Raw genomic sequence first — 18742 nt, 5'->3', positions numbered from 1 at the left:
TGCTATTATCATTCCAAAGATATATACGTTTAGGAGACAAAATGTAGAAGAGATCAATGCAAATAGTGGCTATGATTTTGGATTCTGAAGCCAGAAACCCAGATTTAAATCCCCACTGAACCATGATGCTCGTCACATGCCACTCTTAAACTAACTTGCTTCACAGGGTTGTTGTAAGGATAAAATGTGATTGCCCCACCAATGCTACCTTGAGTGCTGCTGCAGGAAAAAGGAGAATACAAAAGTGGAAAATCAACAGTGTTCATTTTATCATTGACCAACGTTGGAAGGTTAATTGAGCAAGCGTGAACTAACAGGAAATAATCCCAAAGTCAGTTATTTCTTCAAACAAACCGTCCGTAACTCTTTGATGGAGGCGGGATGGGGCCAAGGAGGAAACAAAACCAGTTGCTCGCTGCCTTTTTAATGGGTTTTTAAAATGTAGTAACTCAGGAAACAGTTGCAGCTTTTTTAAACGCAATGATTTCATTGGCTACCTATATGCGTTTAAGGCTACTTTGGGTGCATATTTAGCACATTAAAGGTGCAATCTTATGTGAGTTTATGCAGAAAAAAAGCCCTACAACTTCCCAGCATGGCACACTGGGGTATGCTAGGTGTTATAAGACTTTTTTTCTGTCTAAACAGGTATAAGATTGTGCCTTAAGAGCACAGTCACGTCATCTTTGATATTATCAGTGCAAAGTTAGATGCCTTAAGAACATGCAGGTTAAATAACAGAAGCATTCTGCCCTCTTGGTGATACTGAAATTTCAGCATCTCTCAAGGCCTCTGGCTCAGCTGTCTATTATTATTATTATTATTATTATTATTATTATTATTATTATTATTATTTATATAGCACCATCAATGTACATGGTGCTGTACAGAGTAAAACAATAAAATAGCAAAACCCTGCCACATAGGCTTACATTCTAATAAAATCATAATAAAACAATAAGAAGGGGAAGAGAATGCACCAAACAGGCACAGGGTAGAGTAAAACTAACAGTATAAAAGTCCGATCAAAATCAAGTTTTAAAAGCTTTAGAAAAAAGAAAAGTTTTCAGCTGAGCGTTAAAAGCTGCGATTGAACTTGTAGTTCAACCTAGAAAGCGAAGAAACGTACAAAGTCTTTGATATACCAGGTGGTCATCCTCCCCTCTTGTACCCTTGAGGTAAAAAAAAATGACTCGTGCCTTTTAAAAATAGTTCTTGGCTAACATCCCATCATTTGCAGCTCAGTCTCTTCTGTGGTGCTTGCTGGAAGTGAACAGAGAACATTGTTGATTTAAGAACAGTTCAACTGGAAAGGAAACATTCCAGAATACAGTCATAGCAGGAGCAAACAGCACTGACATCTTCGGTAAAACAACAACAACCAACCCGCTGAGGATCATTAAACGGAATTAGATTTGCACAGTCCCCTAGACTCAGGAATATGCATGAATTAAACCGAGGTTCTGTTCTGAGAATTAAAATCAGTCCCATCAACTCTACCTATGCCATCTAAAGCGCTACAAGCGGTTTTTAGTAGAACCTGAGCCACTCATCATTATTATAAACCACTGAGGGATTGTTTTATATTCAGCAGTATGTAAATCCCATGAATAAATTAATCCAATAATTCCGTCCCAAAACACAGATTTCATGTGTATAGGGGCAGTGTTTCTGCAGCATTGTGAAATACAGCCCTGATTTTATGGTTGCTTGTCTTGAGAATCCTGCCACCTTTTCCTGACCTCCTGTGGTGTTTGTGGGCTCTCTGATTGTAGTGAGTTTGTTAGTGAGCAGAAATATGGATTTCACAACGTTCCAAAATGCTGCTAAGAGACCCGTGTAGCTTAACACAGTGAAATAGATTCTAGCAGACTTTAGCTGACAGCAGCAGGCCTCATTCCCTGCATGGGCCTCTCATAGTTATGTCACCCTTTTCTTATAGAGTCATATCTCAAGATGAGGTGGGAAGAGATGCTTTAGAAATAGAAGTAGCTGAAGAAGGTAAGCTCATAAAGCTACTGCTGGTGGGAGAAGAGGAGGGGGTGTCTTAAGAATACAAGAAGAGCCCTGATGCTGGATCACACCAAGGGTCCAATCTGTTCATACAGTGGCTGATCAGCTCTTCGACTGGGAACCCACAGGCAGGACAAGAGTACAATTGCATTCTCCCACCATTAGCAACTACCGAGCATAGGCATTCTGCCTCTTATACTGGAGGTAGCACACAACCATCAGGGTTAGTAGCCGTTGATAGCCTTCTCCAGTAATTTATCTAACTCCCTTTTAGAGCCATCCAAATTGGTGGCCATCACTACATCTTGTGGTAGTGAATTCCATATGAAGTCCTTCCTTTTCTCTGTCCTGAATCTCCTACCAATCAGCTTCATGGGATGACCCCTTTGGGTTCTAGAGAAGAGAAGATTGAGGGGAGACATGATAGCACTCTTCAAATACTTAAAAGGTTGTCACACAAAGGAAGGCCAGGATCTCTTCTCAATCCTCCCAGAGTGCAGGACATGGAATAACGGGCTCAAGTTAAAGGAAGCCAGATTCCAGCTGGACATCAGGAAAAACTTCCTGACTGTTAGAGCAGTACAACAATGGAACTAGTTACCTAGGGAGGTTGTGGGCTCTCCTACACTGGAGGCATTCAAGAGGCAGCTGGACAACCATCTGTCAGGGATGCTTTAGGGTGGATTCCTTCACTGAACAGGAGGTTGGACTCGATGGCCTTGTAGGCCCCTTCCAACTCTGCTATTGTATGATTCTATGATTATGGAAGAGGGAGAAAAATGTCTCCCTATCCACATTCTCCACACCATGCATCATTTTGTACACCTCTATCAGGTCTCCCTTTAGCCTCCTTTTTCCAAGCTAAACAATCCCAGTTCTTGTAACCTCCCCTCATAGGGGAGATGCTTCATAATAGAACAGTCGAGTTGGAAGGGGCCTATAAGGCCATCGAGTCCAACGCCCTGCTCAATGCAGGAATCCACCCTAAAGCATCCCTGACAGATGACATTTGATCATTTTAGTTTCCCTTTTCCGCAATTTCCCCAGCCCTAGATAGCTAACACTTGGGCTTAATTCTCATGGGGGGGGGGGTTGTAAACCTGTCTATGGGATTTCCCTCTTCAAGCCTGCAGTTTGGAGCTAAGATACTCCTTGACCCGAGCACAATCAGGCCACAGCTAGACCTAAGGTTTATCCTGGGATCATCCAGGGTTCGCCCCTGCCTGAGCACTGGATCCCCTGTGTGTCACCTAGATGAACAGGTTTGACCCCTGGACGATCCAGGGATAAACCTTAGGTCTAGCTATGGCCTTGGTGAAGAGAACTGGCAACGCCATCTTGGGCCTGTTCAAAGGCAATCTCCTGTGTTTTACCTTCTACAGGAGCCTTCCGCAACCTGGTTCCTTCCAGATGTGTTTGGACTACAACTACCAGCATCTCTCAGCCAGGAGGGAACCTGGCTGAGAAAGTCTGCTCTAAGGAAAGGGCTATACTAAAACGTCTCATTTGCATTGCACCTCCAGAACAACAGTGCTTTTCTTTGCAGCAGCGAGTTTTCTTGGTTGCGCCTGCAATCGTTATATAAAGCAAATAGGCTCCAGTGTTTGTCTGTTCCTTTGTACGCCTGAAACCACCCGAAGACTCTTTCAAACCAAACAGGCGTGCAGTTTGCAAACAAGGTGGAGAGGAAGGAAAGTTAAAGAGAGAGAGACATAGAGAGAGATTTCTTAATCACCTCCCAAGTTCTGGGCCTGTTGCTGTTCTCTCTGTCCAGGCTTATGTTCCAACCAGACATTTTTCAAACATCCGGGGCTCCTTTCCATGTTGATTCCCTTGCTGAGGAACTCCTGCATAAGTGCAGAGATTGCAGAGAAAGTCTAGGTTGGGTGCTAGGTTTATAAAGGGCACTGGCCAAGCCTGTTGAGCTGACACACAGCATAGACTGGCATGACTTGGGGGTGCACTCTTGAACACACCCAATATTCTTCTTGGGAAGCTCATTGTGGAAAGACCCTTGCACTCAGTAAGCTAGCATCTAAGGGAGAAGAGGGGCAGTTGGTGCATGGCCTAGTTGGGCTTGCTCGGTTGACTTTGTGCCAATGGAGAGCCAGGGTGGCAGCATTTGTCCTATGAGATAGGACCCTTCATCATTTTGGGCCTCAGCAGTTTTTATTTTATTATTACATGTATATCTCACCTTTCCCCCTCTTTCAAGGAACCCAAGGCGGCATACATGATCCTCCTCCTCTCCATTTTATCATCACAACAACCCTGCAAGGTAGGTTCAGCTGAGAGTCTATGACTTGCTGAAAGTTGCCCAGCAAGCTTCATGGTTGAGTGGAGAATAGAACCCAGGTCTCCCAAGTCCCAGTCCAACACTCTAACCACTAGACCACATAGTTGAAATTTCCCCATAGTTGAAATTTCATACCACCTTTTTTCAGAAGAAAACAGGAATATACATATCCTATTCTTATACCATAGAAAGCTGCTTACCCACCCACCCACTCATACAACACACGCTGCTGAAGACCTTACTCAATCCTTCCATATCCTGGCACCCTCCAGATGTGTTGAATGAGAACTCCCATCATCCCCAGCCAGGGGATGGCCATTGGTTAATGAGATCTGTAGTCCAACACATTTGGAGGACATGAGATGAAATTAGGCATTCATGTCATTGTTCTGTAGTAGGTTCATATCTCAAAATGAATTTCTGCAGCTGCACTGGGAGAAATGGCAGCAGCACATGGCGCTCTAGTGGCCACGTGCATGCATTTCTGCGCATGTGCATGAAAGGCAAGTTGCTTCTGTTGCCCACTCTGAGGGAGTTAACTTCTAGAGAAGCTTTCCCCAACTTGTGGTGTCCTCCAGATGCATTCCACTACATAGTCATGCTTGCTGGAAATGATAGGAGTTGCACCAAGTTGAAGAAGTCTGCTCCAGAAATTCTGGGGAGGGAGCATAATGTCAGGATTTCCCCGGATTTGTCCTCTTTTTTGTTCCCAAATATGCTCACCCTACGATAAACAACAACTCTTACAACTCACGGTAACAACATTTTAACAATGTTAAAATTTATGTACCTGCCCATACACTACGTTCATTATCTAAGACCCCCCTCTAGGTGTCTCTTCTGAGGGAGGCTCGGAAGGCGGCAATAAGGGAGAGGGCCTTCTCAGTAGTGGCCCCCCAATTATGGAACAAACTCCCCAATGAGGCATGCCTAGTGCCAACATTTGTCCCCAGGTTCAGATGTTTCTCTTCTCTCAGGTATTTGGCTGCATATGATGATATATTTCTTCTTGATTGTTTAAAGTTGTTTTAGGTACATATGTGTCTCTCTCTGTATGCTGTCTGTTTATATGTTTGTATTTAAATGGTTTTTACACTTGGTATAATATATTTTTAATGGTTTTTTTTAATCTTGGTAAATAGCTTCGGCTATTGGGCGGTACAGGAATGTAAGAAATAAAATGAAAACAAGGGATGGGTAGGAAGAGTAAACCAAATGAAACAAAAATGCAGGGACTGTCCCTGGGAAATTCAAAACGTCCCTTGTTATATAATGTGCTGCTACAAGGTTTACCTTTAAGCCGCTGCCGCTCGTTTTGAATCAGGTGCACGGACTTATTGCACAACCACATGAGGCAGACCAGAATGGCGGACACAGCTGTGAGGAAGGCCAAAAAGACAGCGACGAAGTGCAAGTCTTCATAGAGAATTTCTGAGGAGAAACAGACACAGGACACACGGTGAAGGAGGTGACCCCCCAGTGGAGGCTGGTGGCTCCAATGCCAGTGGGGTGGTGAATCCGCTCCGGGTTTCAGTCGGAACCAGTCAGAACTCTCTGACTGGTTCTGACTGAAACCCGGAGTGGATTCACCACCCCACTGCCTTAGATAGACCCTTGAGAGTTCTGACTGAAACCCGGAGCGGATTCACCGCCCCACTGCCTTAGATAGGCCCTTGGGAGTTCTGACTGGTTCCGACTGAAACCTGGAACGGATTCACCACCCCACTGCCTTGGATAGCCCCTTGTGAGTTCTGACTGGTTCCGACTGAAACCCGGAGCGGATTCACTTCCCCACTGTTGACCACAGTGCATTGTTTACACTTAAGAATCCGGTGAAGAAGAAAGTACAACTAATTCTGCTTGACCTTGCTTCCTGCAAACCACCTTTGCTCTTTGACCTCGCCATTCCCAAATTCCCCACCTTTATCTTTTATTCTTTCAGACTTTTCCAGGGCCTGCTCTACAACACGAGTCCTCCTGAAGTGGCGGCAATGTTCTTTGCATGCGTTTTTACTTTTAAACATTTATACCTTGCTTCCCCCCACCCCGCTCAGACTGGAACCTGATGCTCCCCCTCCCCTAGATGCCTTGGAGATTTATACTCCACTTGGACTACAACTCCCATCATCCCTGCTAAAGAGGACACCATGGGCAGCAGGCCCAAGACAAAATATCAAACCCCCTCATTTCATACCATAAACATTCAATAGGATGGTGCCATAGATGGTGATCCCGAACTCGTCCCTCACCGTGACTAAGTAATACCCGGAATCTCTCATCTCCACCTTCAGCAGCCGAAGGGAGCCGTTCTCATAAATGTTCACTCGGTCTTCGTAACCGCTGGAGATGTTGGTGTAACCTCCCGGTCTCCACTCTGCTATTTTCGTCGTGCCCCTGGCTGACGTGTGCTTCCACTCGATGACCGGGGGTACCTCACAGGTATAGGCAACCGACAGCAAAATGTCCTGGGCCACCGTGGTGTTTAGGTTGGCTTGAGATACTACCAAGGACACTTCTCCTCCTTGGGCTGAAAAATCAAAGGGAAGTGCTCAGGTGGGCGACCATTTTTTTTTCCTGTCGAGGGCCGCATTCCGGTGCGGGTACTTTGTCAGGGGCCGTGTGATGATCGTGAGTCACCTCTTTTCTCTTTTTTTTCCTGGCATCTCCTTTCCTCGCTCTCCCGCCTCCTTCCCAACCAGTAGGATGCCAGAGAAGACACCAATCATTCTTGCCAGAGGTCTCAAACGATTGTATGCATTGCAGAGGGGGATCGAAATGGGTAACTGGCCACCCTAAAGTGGAGGCCAGCATGTTGCTCCCTCCGCCTGTAATGGATGCCTTTTGACTCTTATCTAAGAATTTGTCAAGAAAGAGATCTAACCTCTTCCTTAATTTAAGGGGAAGAACGATCCTCCCAGAATGCAGGGCATGGAATAATGGGCTCAAGTTACAGGAAGTCAGATTCTGGCTGGACAGCAGGAAAAACTTCCTGACTGTTAGAGTTGCCCAACAATGGAATCTGTTACCTAGGGAGGTCGTGGGCTCTCCCACACTAGAGGCCTTCAAGAGGCAGCTGGACAACCATCTGTCAGGGGTGCTTTAAGGTGGATTCCTGCATTGAGCAGGGGGTTGGACTTGACGGTCTTGTAGGCCCCTTCCAACTTTACTATTCTATGATTCTATGAAGTTAGTTCAGATTGACCAATGTGCCACCTCCAACTCCTTTGCCTTTATGACTTTAGATATGACAATTTCTCTCTCCCGGTGTGCACATGGGTCATAATTGCTTTTGCATGACCTTGATAACTTATCTGTTTGTGACTAGTAAATATTCCTACTGCTTTTGTCATACCAGCTCCACACGGATAGTACCATACATTCCCTTGCAGGTCTTCCTGCTCCAATAATATATATTTTATGCTCTCTGCTTTCCCCAAATTATAGGATATTCAGGGCTGCTTAACGGGGTTGACTTTCTTTCCAGACAAGATTAGACTGACCATATGAAAAGGAAGACAGGGCTCCTGTATCTTTGACAGTTGTGTTGAAAGGGGAATTTCAGCAGGTGTCATTTGTATGCATGCAGCACCTGGTGAAATTCCCTCTTCATCGCAACAGTTAAAGCTGCAGGAGCCCTGCCCTCTTGACCAGATACGAAAGAGGCCTAGGCCCTTGCAGGTTTATCTGTTGTGATGAAGAGGGAATTTCACCAGGTGCTGGATGCATACAAATGACACCTGCTGAAATTCCCCTTTCAATACAGCTGTTAAAGATACAAGAGCCCCGTCCTCCTGGTCATATGGTCACCCTAGACAAGACGAATGTTGGCTAACTTGTGGTGCCTTTGTCATCTCTGTTCATCTAGCACAAGGGTGTTGAACCTCTTTCAGCTCAAGGAGTTGTGGCCCTCCAGATGTTTTGGCTTACAATTCCCATGATTCTTCACCATTGACTACGTAGGCTAGGGCTGATAGGACTTATAGGCCAGGTGTCTGATTTTACTGAGGACAGTACTCTGAAGGACTGTCCAGTCCAAGTCAGGTTTAAAGATAAAGAACAATTTTAAAAAAAACATAAGAAGTTTCTTAAAGTTGCCCATCAACAGTTACCACCTGGTCAGCAGGCTCAGCAGGCATAGGATCACCTGGTCACCAGTCCAACACTCTAACCACTACACCATACTGGCACTTCTCAATGTGTGCTGAAAGCTGAATACTGTACGTACTGGGAGATGGACAAGACCAGATCACTACAAACTGGGGTCCTCCATGTGCCAGCTTTTTCTCTTTCCCCATCCCCATGAATGCTTGCGTGAATAGGCTCAGACTTTCACTGCCTTTGCCAGAGACAATGTTCTTTTCCCCGTCAGAGTTATTCCTAATGGAAATCATATTTACCATTTTTAGGGAAACTTGAGCTGTGGCCAAATTAAGTACAGAGACCAGTCGAGAGCAAGTCAAGGCGGCAGTTTTCCTGCGGTGTGCATGGGAAGAGAAAAGAGAAGTTACATTTCATGCTGCGACCTCAGCAAATGGGTTGTATATCACTGCCTTAGAATGCAAATCAATAATGTTGAGGTAGCAGCAGCAACAGCAGAGACAAAAAATGGGAAATCATGTTGGTCCATCAGACAGACCATAAGGAACCGGAAGAAGGGAGAACAGAGCTTTGAGGTTGTCTGTGGCATTACCCACATTTCTATTCCCTTAGGTATGTCTGAGTGAGTATATCTAGAGAGTACAGAATGTTGGACTGAGTGGGTGTGGCTAGTGATGCTGTGGAAAGGGGGGAGGAGTCTATATATGGGGGAGCTGAGTTGTTTGAGGGATTCGGTTGGTGATTGGATTTGGAGGGTAGATGTGTTTAGCTGAGTGATTTTTTGTCAGGAGTTGTGTGAGGAGTGAGTGGAAATAAGATCATAGGGACTAAGGATTGTTATTATTAGATTGGTTACTACCAGTATTCTTAAGAATAGGCAGGATTGGAATAGAATTTGAAGGAACTAAGAACTGTAAACAACAATTTATTTTGCTATCCTAAAACCACGTGTCAGTTTGGCTGTGTCTCCTGCTCTATTGGTTCATAAATAAACACATTACATTAAACCTTCAGCCTGCTATATTCACAGAAAAGCCCTTTTCCAAATCTCCTTACCTTTTCCCTCTGCTTATAAGGGAAAAGTTATACTTTTCTTTTTAGCCCCTTCCTCAGGTATTTAAGTGCTGGTGCTTAGAGTGAGGGAGGTGTGCACGTCAAAGCCTTGTGTGTGAGGTGGTGGCGTGGCATTGTCCCGTCAACGGTTCCACCTGGCCAGCAGGTTCACAGGTCACCTGGTCATGGTCTTTCCTACTATGGTGAGATGTATTGCATTGATATTAAAATTATACATTTCTTTTTCTAAATTTGCATCCTCTTATTTGGATTTTTCTAATGGACCAACACAGTTGGTGTGGGTGTCTCTGTATTTATCTAATGCTCCTGCCTGAAATTATTGATTTGCATTTTGTAGCAGAGATTTATAACCTATTTGCAGCACCAAATGTAACTTTGGCTGCCCAACCTCCCACGCACACTGCAGATCTAAGTGCCAGTCCAGTCCACTTGTCTGCATGTAAATGCATGTAAATGATTCTGGTTTGAGCACACACTGGATAGGGTAGTGGTGGGTGGTGGTGGAAATAAACTATCAGGGAGCTGCAGGTACAATCAACCAACTCATCAGGGCTTATGGTGATAGCATCAATCCTTCTAATCGGCTATTAGTTAGAGCACAATCTTGTACCACCCAACACATTCACTGTTCTAGGCATCTGGATAAAATACGGGTGTCCGGTACAGTATTAAAGGCTCAGTATCAGCAAGATGACTTATATCTTTTTGTACACTTGATTACAAACAGCATATGTATGATTGTTGTAAATATCACCCAAATTGTAGTAATACAATTTGCTTATTTTTCACTTCATATGTGAGTTTTTGTGTGGTTGAGTGCCAAGCACCCCTATTGTGTTTTGGCTTCTAAAAGTGTCTTTGTTTTATCTGGCGCGTCTGTTTTTATTATAAGGATAGTGTGTCTCCTCTGAATGAATGCTTGGAGGCGGTAATGGGCTGGATGAGGAAAAACAAACTGAAGCTGAATCCAGACAAAACAGAAGTGCTTGCTGTCAAGGGCTCTGACCTAGGTTTGTCAACCAGTTCTGGATGGGGCTACACTCCCCCTGAAAGACTGTGTTTGCAGTTTGGGGGTGCTCCTGGATCCGTCGCTCCAAATGACAGAAGCTCTGGAAACATCCCCCCTCCCTCCCCCACACACCCTAGCAGTATTCATTGGAATGTTAAAGCTGTGAACCCCCATCTATGCTCAATCTGTATATATGTGTAAATAAACCACATAAAAAATAAAGAAACCTGTATGTGTATAATGACAGAAGGTGTATTCAGTTGAGGCTGGTGGATCTGATGTCGGTGGGGCTATAAATCCATTCTGAGTTTGAGTCAGAAACAGACAGAACTCTAAAGGAGATGTCCAAGGCACTGTTCTCAAGCCCCCAAATAAATCCAGCACTTTGGATCGCTCGTTTAGAGTTCTGGCTGTTTCTGACTGAAACCCAAAATGGAGTCACAGGCCTCCCGGGATTGGCATCACCAGACTCCACTGATTGTATTATACTAAACAGGATATAAGTATCACTAATGAATAAATATCACAAAAGCACTGCAAGCCTCCGATGACCTCATTTGAAGGAAGCCAAACCCCACAGCAGCCTTCCCCAACCTTGTGCCCTCTGGATACTTTGGATTCCAACTCCTATCAGCCTGAGCCAGCATGGGCAATGGTCAGGAATCCTGGGACATGTAGTCCAAAACATCTGCAGGGCACTAAGTAGGGGGTGACCATCCCAGAGTAAGGCTGGAACCCGTAAAACCTCACCAACTGAAGAACTGGCATACCCATAACACCACCATGCCCTTAGCTAGGCTGCAACGCTGTACTTGTTTTGTTTATTCTTTATTGGCCTTTCAAGTAAGGGATGCCAACTTTTTTTTTTTTAAGCAGGTGTTGCAAAGAATCGCTCCAGTAAGCATTGTCGAGAACAGGTGCCAGGTGGTGTTCCTTCATGCCAAGCTCAGATATCCTTCTCTTGTGAATAAAACGGTCACTCTCTCCAGTTTGGCACAGGGCCCAGCCCAGCAAACACCTACACTTAGCAACAAAGATGGAGGATGAGGAGGCCAAGCAGTTGGAAAGGAGATGGAGCAAGAAAATAATTAGGTGGGGTGAGCATATGAAAAGGAGGACAGGGCTCCTGTAGCTTTAACAGTTGTATAGAAAAAGGGAATTTCAGCAGGTGTCACTTGTATGCCTGCAGCACCAGGTGAAATTCCCTCTCCATCACAACAGTTAAAGCTGCACTAGCTATACTAGAGTGACCAGATACAAAAAAAGGGCAGCGCTCCTGCAGCTTTAACTGTTGTGAAGAAGAGGGAGTTTCACCAGGTGCTGCGTGCATACAAATAACTCCTGCTGAAATTCTCTTTTCTATACAACTGTTAAAGATATAGGATCCCTGCCCTCCTTTTCATGTGGTCATCCTATAATTAGGATAAGGTGGCCACTTCGCACACATAGCCTGGCAGTGTCCCTACAGGGATTGGCAATGTTTAGGGGAAGGGGCTGCATCCTTTGGAAGCCTGGGGTGGCATATCTCTCCTATTGTCGGGCGTGGCCACCACTGCTGGAATCCCTGCAATTCTGCTGGGGAGCAGGGCGCGTGGGGAGCATGTGCTTTGTTTCCCAGTAGACCTGCGTGCCTCCAGCCCACCAAACAGCTTTGCACCCCGATTCCCAGTGAAATTCCTAGGATCTGGGTGGCAGCAGGGATTGGGGGGCTGCATAAATGTCTGGAGGGGTGCATGTGGCCCGCGGACCATGTGTTCCACATCCCTGCTTTAAAAGCTGCATGCTCATTGAGAATTATTAGGGGGTGGGGAATACAGTGTAGAATTTGGGTTGTTCCATCTTAGAAAGGGTATCTTATTTAGAGCTGTGGTGGTGGAAAGCTAGTATGACCCTATGGAAAGGAGGGCAGGGCTCCTGTATCTTTAAAAGTTGTACAGAAAAGGGAATTTCAGCAGATGTCATTTGTATGCATTGTATGCATTTGTTCCCTCTTCATCACAACCATTAAAGCTGCAGGAGCCCTGCCCTCTTGACCAGATACAAAAGAGCGTGGGAGTGTCATCCCCAATTAATTTTTCAATTCCCACCGGGGTCCTGTGCCAAAATTTAAGCAATCTCCCTTCAATGAATTATTCCATCATCGATCATCATTACCTCCATAAATTAAATGAAATAAAGTGGTGCACAATTCTGTGGCTGGATGGAGATGGGCGGATTTCAGAATGCTGGCTGGGTGGTGGGAGGACTGGAGGCAGAGGAAAGTGGGGTGGGGGAGAGAGAAAGATTAGGAAGGAAAGTAGGGGAAGGAAGGAAGGAAGACACAGGCTTGGAGAAGGGGATCAAAGGTAAAGTGGATTGGACACCTCTCTATATGCCACAATACAGGGCAAGGAGACACAGAAAGATCAAAAGGAGTCACAGATAGACAGAGAAACACCAGATCTAACACTTACTTAGTGTACCTGGAAAAGGACCTCCTGCCTAGATTGTTTTAACCCTTTGGGAGGGCAATAAATCCCCCCTTTTCCTTCCCCAACTTCCTTCTCACTTTGATCCAATTTGCACAATCAAAACAAGCCACGTTTCAATCCCCAGTGCATGCTGGGCACCATTAGCCTAATTACCTGTCCCGGCACGGGTTGTCATGTCAGCCAAATCCGGGCAGCACAACACTCAAATAAATCATGGACTGTTGCTAGGTTAGTTGAACATTGTTTCCCGCTCAAACAAGCCAGGCTGCTCAGGTCTGGAGCATACGACAGGTTGTGCCTGGGCAGGTAATTAGGCTAATAGGGCCCAGCACACGCTGGGGATTAAACAAGCCACCGTGGGTTATTTGTCACTAGAACTAGGGTGACCATATTTGGGAAACCAAAAAAGAGGACACCTAGTGTGTGTGGGGGGAAGCAGCTTTCTGAGTCCTGCAGAAAGTACGTTATTCCCCCGCCACCTTAAAGAACCCGATTGGAGTGGAGGAGGGGAAAGGATTTCGTTCTGCACCACCACCATCCACTCCAATTGGGGCCTTTTCTATAATGTCCACGAATGACCCACTTTCCCCTTTAAGACCTCAACTGGAGCTCGGGGTGGGGGAATGATGTGCCGCAAGAAAGCATGTCATTCCCTCCTGCCATGCTAATGGCAGCCTTAAAGAGGAAGGTGTGTCATTCCAGGACATTATTGAAAATTATAGAAAATCCCCCCTGACACCATGGAAAGAACAAAAACCAGGACAAATCCGGGGAAATCCTGACAGTTGGTCACCCTACTAGAACACACCTTTCTTTCCTTCCTGGAGGAAAATTGTCCTTACCCAAAGCAACTGAGCTTGGGAAAAGCTTCCATTAGCACCAATAGAAGGGTTTCCCACCATGACTTAATTAATTTTAACCATAGAAAAACTTCCCATTAGCACCAATACTACTGGTTTCCCCTGCTTAGCTGCCTGTTGGGGGCACGATATGGGGAGGAGAAGGTGGACCTTCCCTTGCTAGCTGCGACCCCCCCCTTGAAAATTGCCCCCTGCATGACAATGGTTACCAAGCCTCTCTGGGCAATAGATTTGTCTCTGACTATTAGTCTTGTTGTTGAAAGCTAATGGGAACTGTCGTCCAAAACATCAGGAGGGCACCATGTTGGGGAAGGGCTGCTTGTCAACAGCTGTTAGCTATGAAAAGTGCAATTTGGAGTGCTCCTGTTCACTGGTCCAGCCAGCCAGCCATGCCCCACTTCAGGGAACTCCATTTCGCCCAACGACTCAGCTTTCTGTGGCTGCTCCTATTGGTGTCTTTTTTTTCTAAAGGTGTTTTGTACTTTTGCAAACCGTGGGGCTCCCCACCCCCCGCCCGCTAATGCCTCCCTCTTGTGCACGGATGATGCCGTAGTGTCTACTTAAGGAACGGCACTCACGCCTGAACATCGGAAATAAACAGAATGGTGAAAAAGAAAAGATCTACATTCAAAGGCAATGTAGCAATAAATACCAGTTGCTGAGGAATGGCTTGCAAATAGAGAAAGGCTTGCAAATTCTGTTTGTGGTTTTTCCAAAAGTATCTGGCTGCCCACTGCAGGAAACAGTCTACTACATAAGCCTTTCATCTCGACCAGCAGGGGCGTTCTTATTATGCCGAGCAGAAATTCAACAGGGGCAGCTTTCCCATCCTTGCAACATTTGTTGCATGTTGGACTGCCATGTGTTTGTTAAAAAGACACAAGAGGCATGTGCGTGTGGGTGGAGATGTCAATAATGTTGAGGAGGGAGAAACACAAACAGTGGGGTAAGGAGAAAGCCAGGCACTTACTTTGGAGAGCCCACCCAGCGGCCAGGCAAAGGGTAACAATCTCTAGCCGTACGCCTCGTCTGCAGCCCTGCAGGTAGTCGAGAGGCCTCATCAGAAAGGAAGAAGCGCTGGCTGGGTGCTCATTTAATGAAGTCTCTGGAGCCACATGTCAAATTCTGAGTTGGAAGGAGCAGCGATCTCATTTCCTTTCCCTTCTTCCATGTGCTGCTCTTGCAGCAGCCAACACTCGCATTCCAGAGGACGGCGTTAGCAAGCTGCCTGATGTGGGTGAGGTTTCCTTCCCGGAGAATCCACGTTACTGTGAGGTGGAGGCTGGCCTCCTGCCGCAGCTCACGCCCTCAGAAGCCTCCGAGATTGATTTAAGATGTGCTGGCAGGAGGAAGGCAGCAGCAGCAGCAGCGAAAAACAGAGACTGCTAAGGAGGAGAACAGTGTCACATTCATTCCAGCCACGAAATAAGCCGCCCAGCCGGGCCTGCAGCATGACGCGTCAATGATAAACACGGTTTCTGTTCTGGCTGTTGTGCCAGGTTGATTCGGATCTGCTGGCAGTTGATCTCTGAGCGATTTGCAGTAGATCCCCTGCCAGGGTTTCTGAATCCCCAGCGTTTAAACATTGCCAGTTAAAAAAACAACATCTGCACCTAAGAACATAGGAATCTGGCCCAAAGTCACCTAGCGAGTTTCATGGTTTCACTAGAAACCTGATCTCCTGAGTCCCGGCCTAACACCCTAACCACTACACCACACTGCTTCTGTAAGTTTGCTGTACATAAAGAAAGGTACGCAGTGGTGTGGTTTTTTTTTCGTTCAAGCGTCACAGGAACATAGGAAGCTGCCTTATACTGAGAGTCTTTTTAGATGAGGCATTTATTGTGTGCTTCCTCACTCATGGTAGTTCGCGAGTGCTTTGCACGACATTGTCATCCTCCAGGGCCTCTCTCATGCTTTTTAACCATTTTAGCAAGGGGGGAGGGGCTTTCTAAAGAGGAGAGTCTGGTATATCCTGAATGGTGGCATGAAACCCTCGTACGTTTTCATAATTCCATTATACAACATCGCCACCTAATGGTTGTGAAATGGAACGTATAGAAAGGCAGAGAAAGAAACTCCCAGAAAAAAAGAAAAACGTGCAAAGGAGCCGATCTCAATCCCATAAAGAATTTGGAAGCAGAAGTCTTGGTAAAGTGGTGGGTTAAAAGCCTCATGTAGAAAAGCCCTGAGTCAGAACACTGGTCCATCTAAACCCAGTACTGTTGATTCTGACTGGCCATAGCTCTCCAGGATTTCAGAGAGGATTCTTTCCCTGAGATGCCAGGAATCGAACGTGGGACCTTCCGGATGCAAAGCAGGTGCTCTACCAACAGAGACGCAGCCTCTCCCCTGCTTGTATACGCAGGCTCAGGGTGAAGTGATGCTATATCAGGGATGGGGACCATTTAGCCCTCCAGATGTTGTTGGGCTGTACACCTCACTCTCCATTGGCTATGCTGGCTAGAGCATTGCAGTCCACCAACATCCGGAGGGCCACATGGTCCCCACCCCTGCAATAGGTAATTGGCTCCCTGAGCCACCCTTTTGCGTCTGGCTCCATCACCCTCAAACACAGCTATGCACTTGTTGGTGGTCTTTTAGTGGGTGCTAGTAAAAACCCACAAAGTAGATTTTACAAACATGATGTCTGCCACCCTGACGTTACATTAAATTGGACCTATGACAAATCTTGATAAAATAGTTAAGAGCAGAGACACCACACTGACAACAAAGGTCCGCATAGTTAAAGCAATGGTATTCCCCGTAGTAACCTATGGCTGCGAGAGCTGGACCATAAGGAAAGCTGAGCGAAGGAAGATAGATGCTTTTGAACTGTGGTGTTGGAGGAAAATTCTGAGAGTGCCTTGGACTGCAAGAAGATCAAACCAGTCCATACTCCAGGAAATAAAGCCAGACTGCTCACTTGAGGGAATGATACTAAAGGCAAAACTGAAGTACTTTGGCCACATAATGAGAAGACAGGATACCCTGGAGAAGAGGCTGATACTAGGGAAAGTGGAAGGCAAAAGGAAGAGGGGCCGACCAAGAGCAAGATGGATGGATGATATTCTGGAGGTGACAGACTTGACCTTGGGGGAGCTAGGGGTGGCAACGGCTGACAGAAAGCTCTGGCGTGGGCTGGGCCATGAAGTCACGAAGAGTCGGAAACGACTGAACGAATAAACAACAAAACTTTTGATTAAGACATGGTGAGGAACCTCAGATCCATGGGCCAAATTGGAGTCTCGATGAAGTCCTAGGGAGGTTCCCCAGGAAGACCCACCCCCTCATCCCTAACCACCAATCATTTGGTGGCTTCCCAGCTTTGGTGCAGTGTTTCCCCCCTCCATTTCTAAAAGGTTGAAATGCCACTTCTATGGCTTACTTACTGGCAGTAAGAACTTTAAACTAAAAAATGCTGATTATCATTATTATTTGTATTTTTGGCCCCACCTTTTGCTTCCACTGGAACGTGCCCCCCCCTGAGAGCGCCTCAGAAATGGAATTCAGACCTCGGGCTGAAAGAATTTCAATACCCCTGGTATAATGGATGTGAAAAGAAGGTTTGGTTGGCTCTCTGCCTCATTAGAGGCATGGAAGGTCTTATCGGCTGCCAGACAACAGAAATATTAATCTTTTGGAAAATGGCTGCTTCTGCTGAATGTCCAAACTGCCAGTACTGTCCAAAATACCTCTGTATATATATGGGGTGTGCACTGCCTCGGGGCCGTACCCCGAATCTGAACTGAAGTGGGCCAATTCAGCCCCCTTTGGTCTGAATCCAGATTGGCACTAGATCAGGCCAAGCCTGAAGTGCTTCCAATTGCCTCAGCCTGATGCGGGGCAACGGTAAGCTGCTGGCCCCACCCGCTCATGGGACTTACCTGTGCCATCCTGCAGCCGCCATTCTAAAGGAAGATGGGGGCTTTGTAGTTTCCTACACCTAAGGTTGTAAACTATGGAAACGTCCCCATTTGGCTGCCGTAGTTTGCGACCTTAAATCTAGGAAACTTCAGAGCCCCATCTTCCTTTAAAATGGCAGCTCTTATTGGGGACGCACAACAGCAGGACGGCTCAGGTAAGTCCTGCAGGTGGCAGGGGTTGGCAACCAGGAACCCAGGCAGTGGGCATTTATTTATTTATTTATTTTTGCATTTATATCCTGCCTTTTTTCCTCCAAGGAACCCAGGGCGGTGTACATAATCTTCCTCTCCATTTTATCCTCACAACAACAACCCTGTGAGGTGGGTTGGGCTGAGAGTCTGTTACTGGCCCAAAGTCACCCAGTGGCCGAGTGGGGACTAGAACATGGATCTCCCGACTCCCAGTCCAACACTTTAGCCATTATGCCACACTGGCATGCAGGAAACTGCAATGGCTGACCCACTTCGGGGAGTCCAGATCCAGATCTGAAGCTGGTCAGCTCGAGCCTGAAACACCCTAAGCCAAATCGGGGTTGATTGTCTCCAAAGCAAATTGTGTGTGTGTGTGTGTGTGTGTGTGTATTCTTAATTTTGTAATTCCATCATTATCCACTAGAGCTGTGTGACTCTCATGCACCATCTGCTGGAGAAGTTGCTAAAGGACCATCTCAACGCTGGTATCTGCTTTCCGACTTCGGTTAACCTTCCTTCTCATTTGTTTTGTTTTCTGACAACCGTTTTCTGTTCCCACAGTGTGCAGAGCTGGGAATGAAGGCATCCTATTCATTTTGTGACCTGCCCAGAGAGTTTTGGCTACCGGCCAGTACGGAAATGAAATAAATGAACGTGAAATTAGATTAAACAAATGTCCTACAGGCAGATACGGGAATATAACCCTGTAAGGATGGCAGTAGTATTTCTCCCACCCCCTCTCCACAGGGGCACTGTCAAGGAAGAAATGGCGCATGCTCTCTCCAGTGTGAAGAGCACTGTGA

At 46.2% G+C, this 18742-nt stretch overlaps 1 protein-coding gene across 1 annotated transcript; it reads right to left on the bottom strand.

The window, feature by feature from the left end:
* Positions 1-1210: 1210 nt before the first annotated feature.
* Positions 1211-14912, bottom strand: VSTM5 (V-set and transmembrane domain containing 5). The gene is made up of 4 exons (XM_063127137.1): positions 14792-14912; positions 6504-6836; positions 5603-5740; positions 1211-1263 (listed from the first exon to the last, which is right to left on the bottom strand). Exons 1-4 carry the CDS (start codon positions 14880-14882, stop codon positions 1220-1222), a joined length of 606 nt encoding a protein of 201 aa, XP_062983207.1. The 5' UTR covers positions 14883-14912; the 3' UTR covers positions 1211-1219.
* Between the last annotated feature and the right edge of the window lie 3830 nt (positions 14913-18742).

This window comes from Elgaria multicarinata, chromosome 5 (genome assembly GCF_023053635.1).
Source record: "Elgaria multicarinata webbii isolate HBS135686 ecotype San Diego chromosome 5, rElgMul1.1.pri, whole genome shotgun sequence".
In the NCBI taxonomy this organism is placed as follows: Eukaryota; Metazoa; Chordata; class Lepidosauria; order Squamata; family Anguidae; genus Elgaria; species Elgaria multicarinata.
Note: the sequence above shows the minus strand (reverse complement) of the source record. Positions and strands in the feature narration are given on the sequence as shown.

Bases quoted from the DNA above. Each gene is read 5' to 3' on its own strand.
- VSTM5 (XM_063127137.1), bottom strand. From the start codon at position 14,882: ATGAGGCCTCTCGACTACCTGCAGGGCTGCAGACGAGGCGTACGGCTA. The intron at 5,741-6,503 runs GTATGAAATGAG...GTTTCTCCTCAG, and splicing joins CATCCTATTGAATGTTTATG to AAATTCTCTATGAAGACTTG. The intron at 1,264-5,602 runs GTAAACCTTGTA...GTTCACTTCCAG, and splicing joins CGAGCGGCAGCGGCTTAAAG to CAAGCACCACAGAAGAGACT.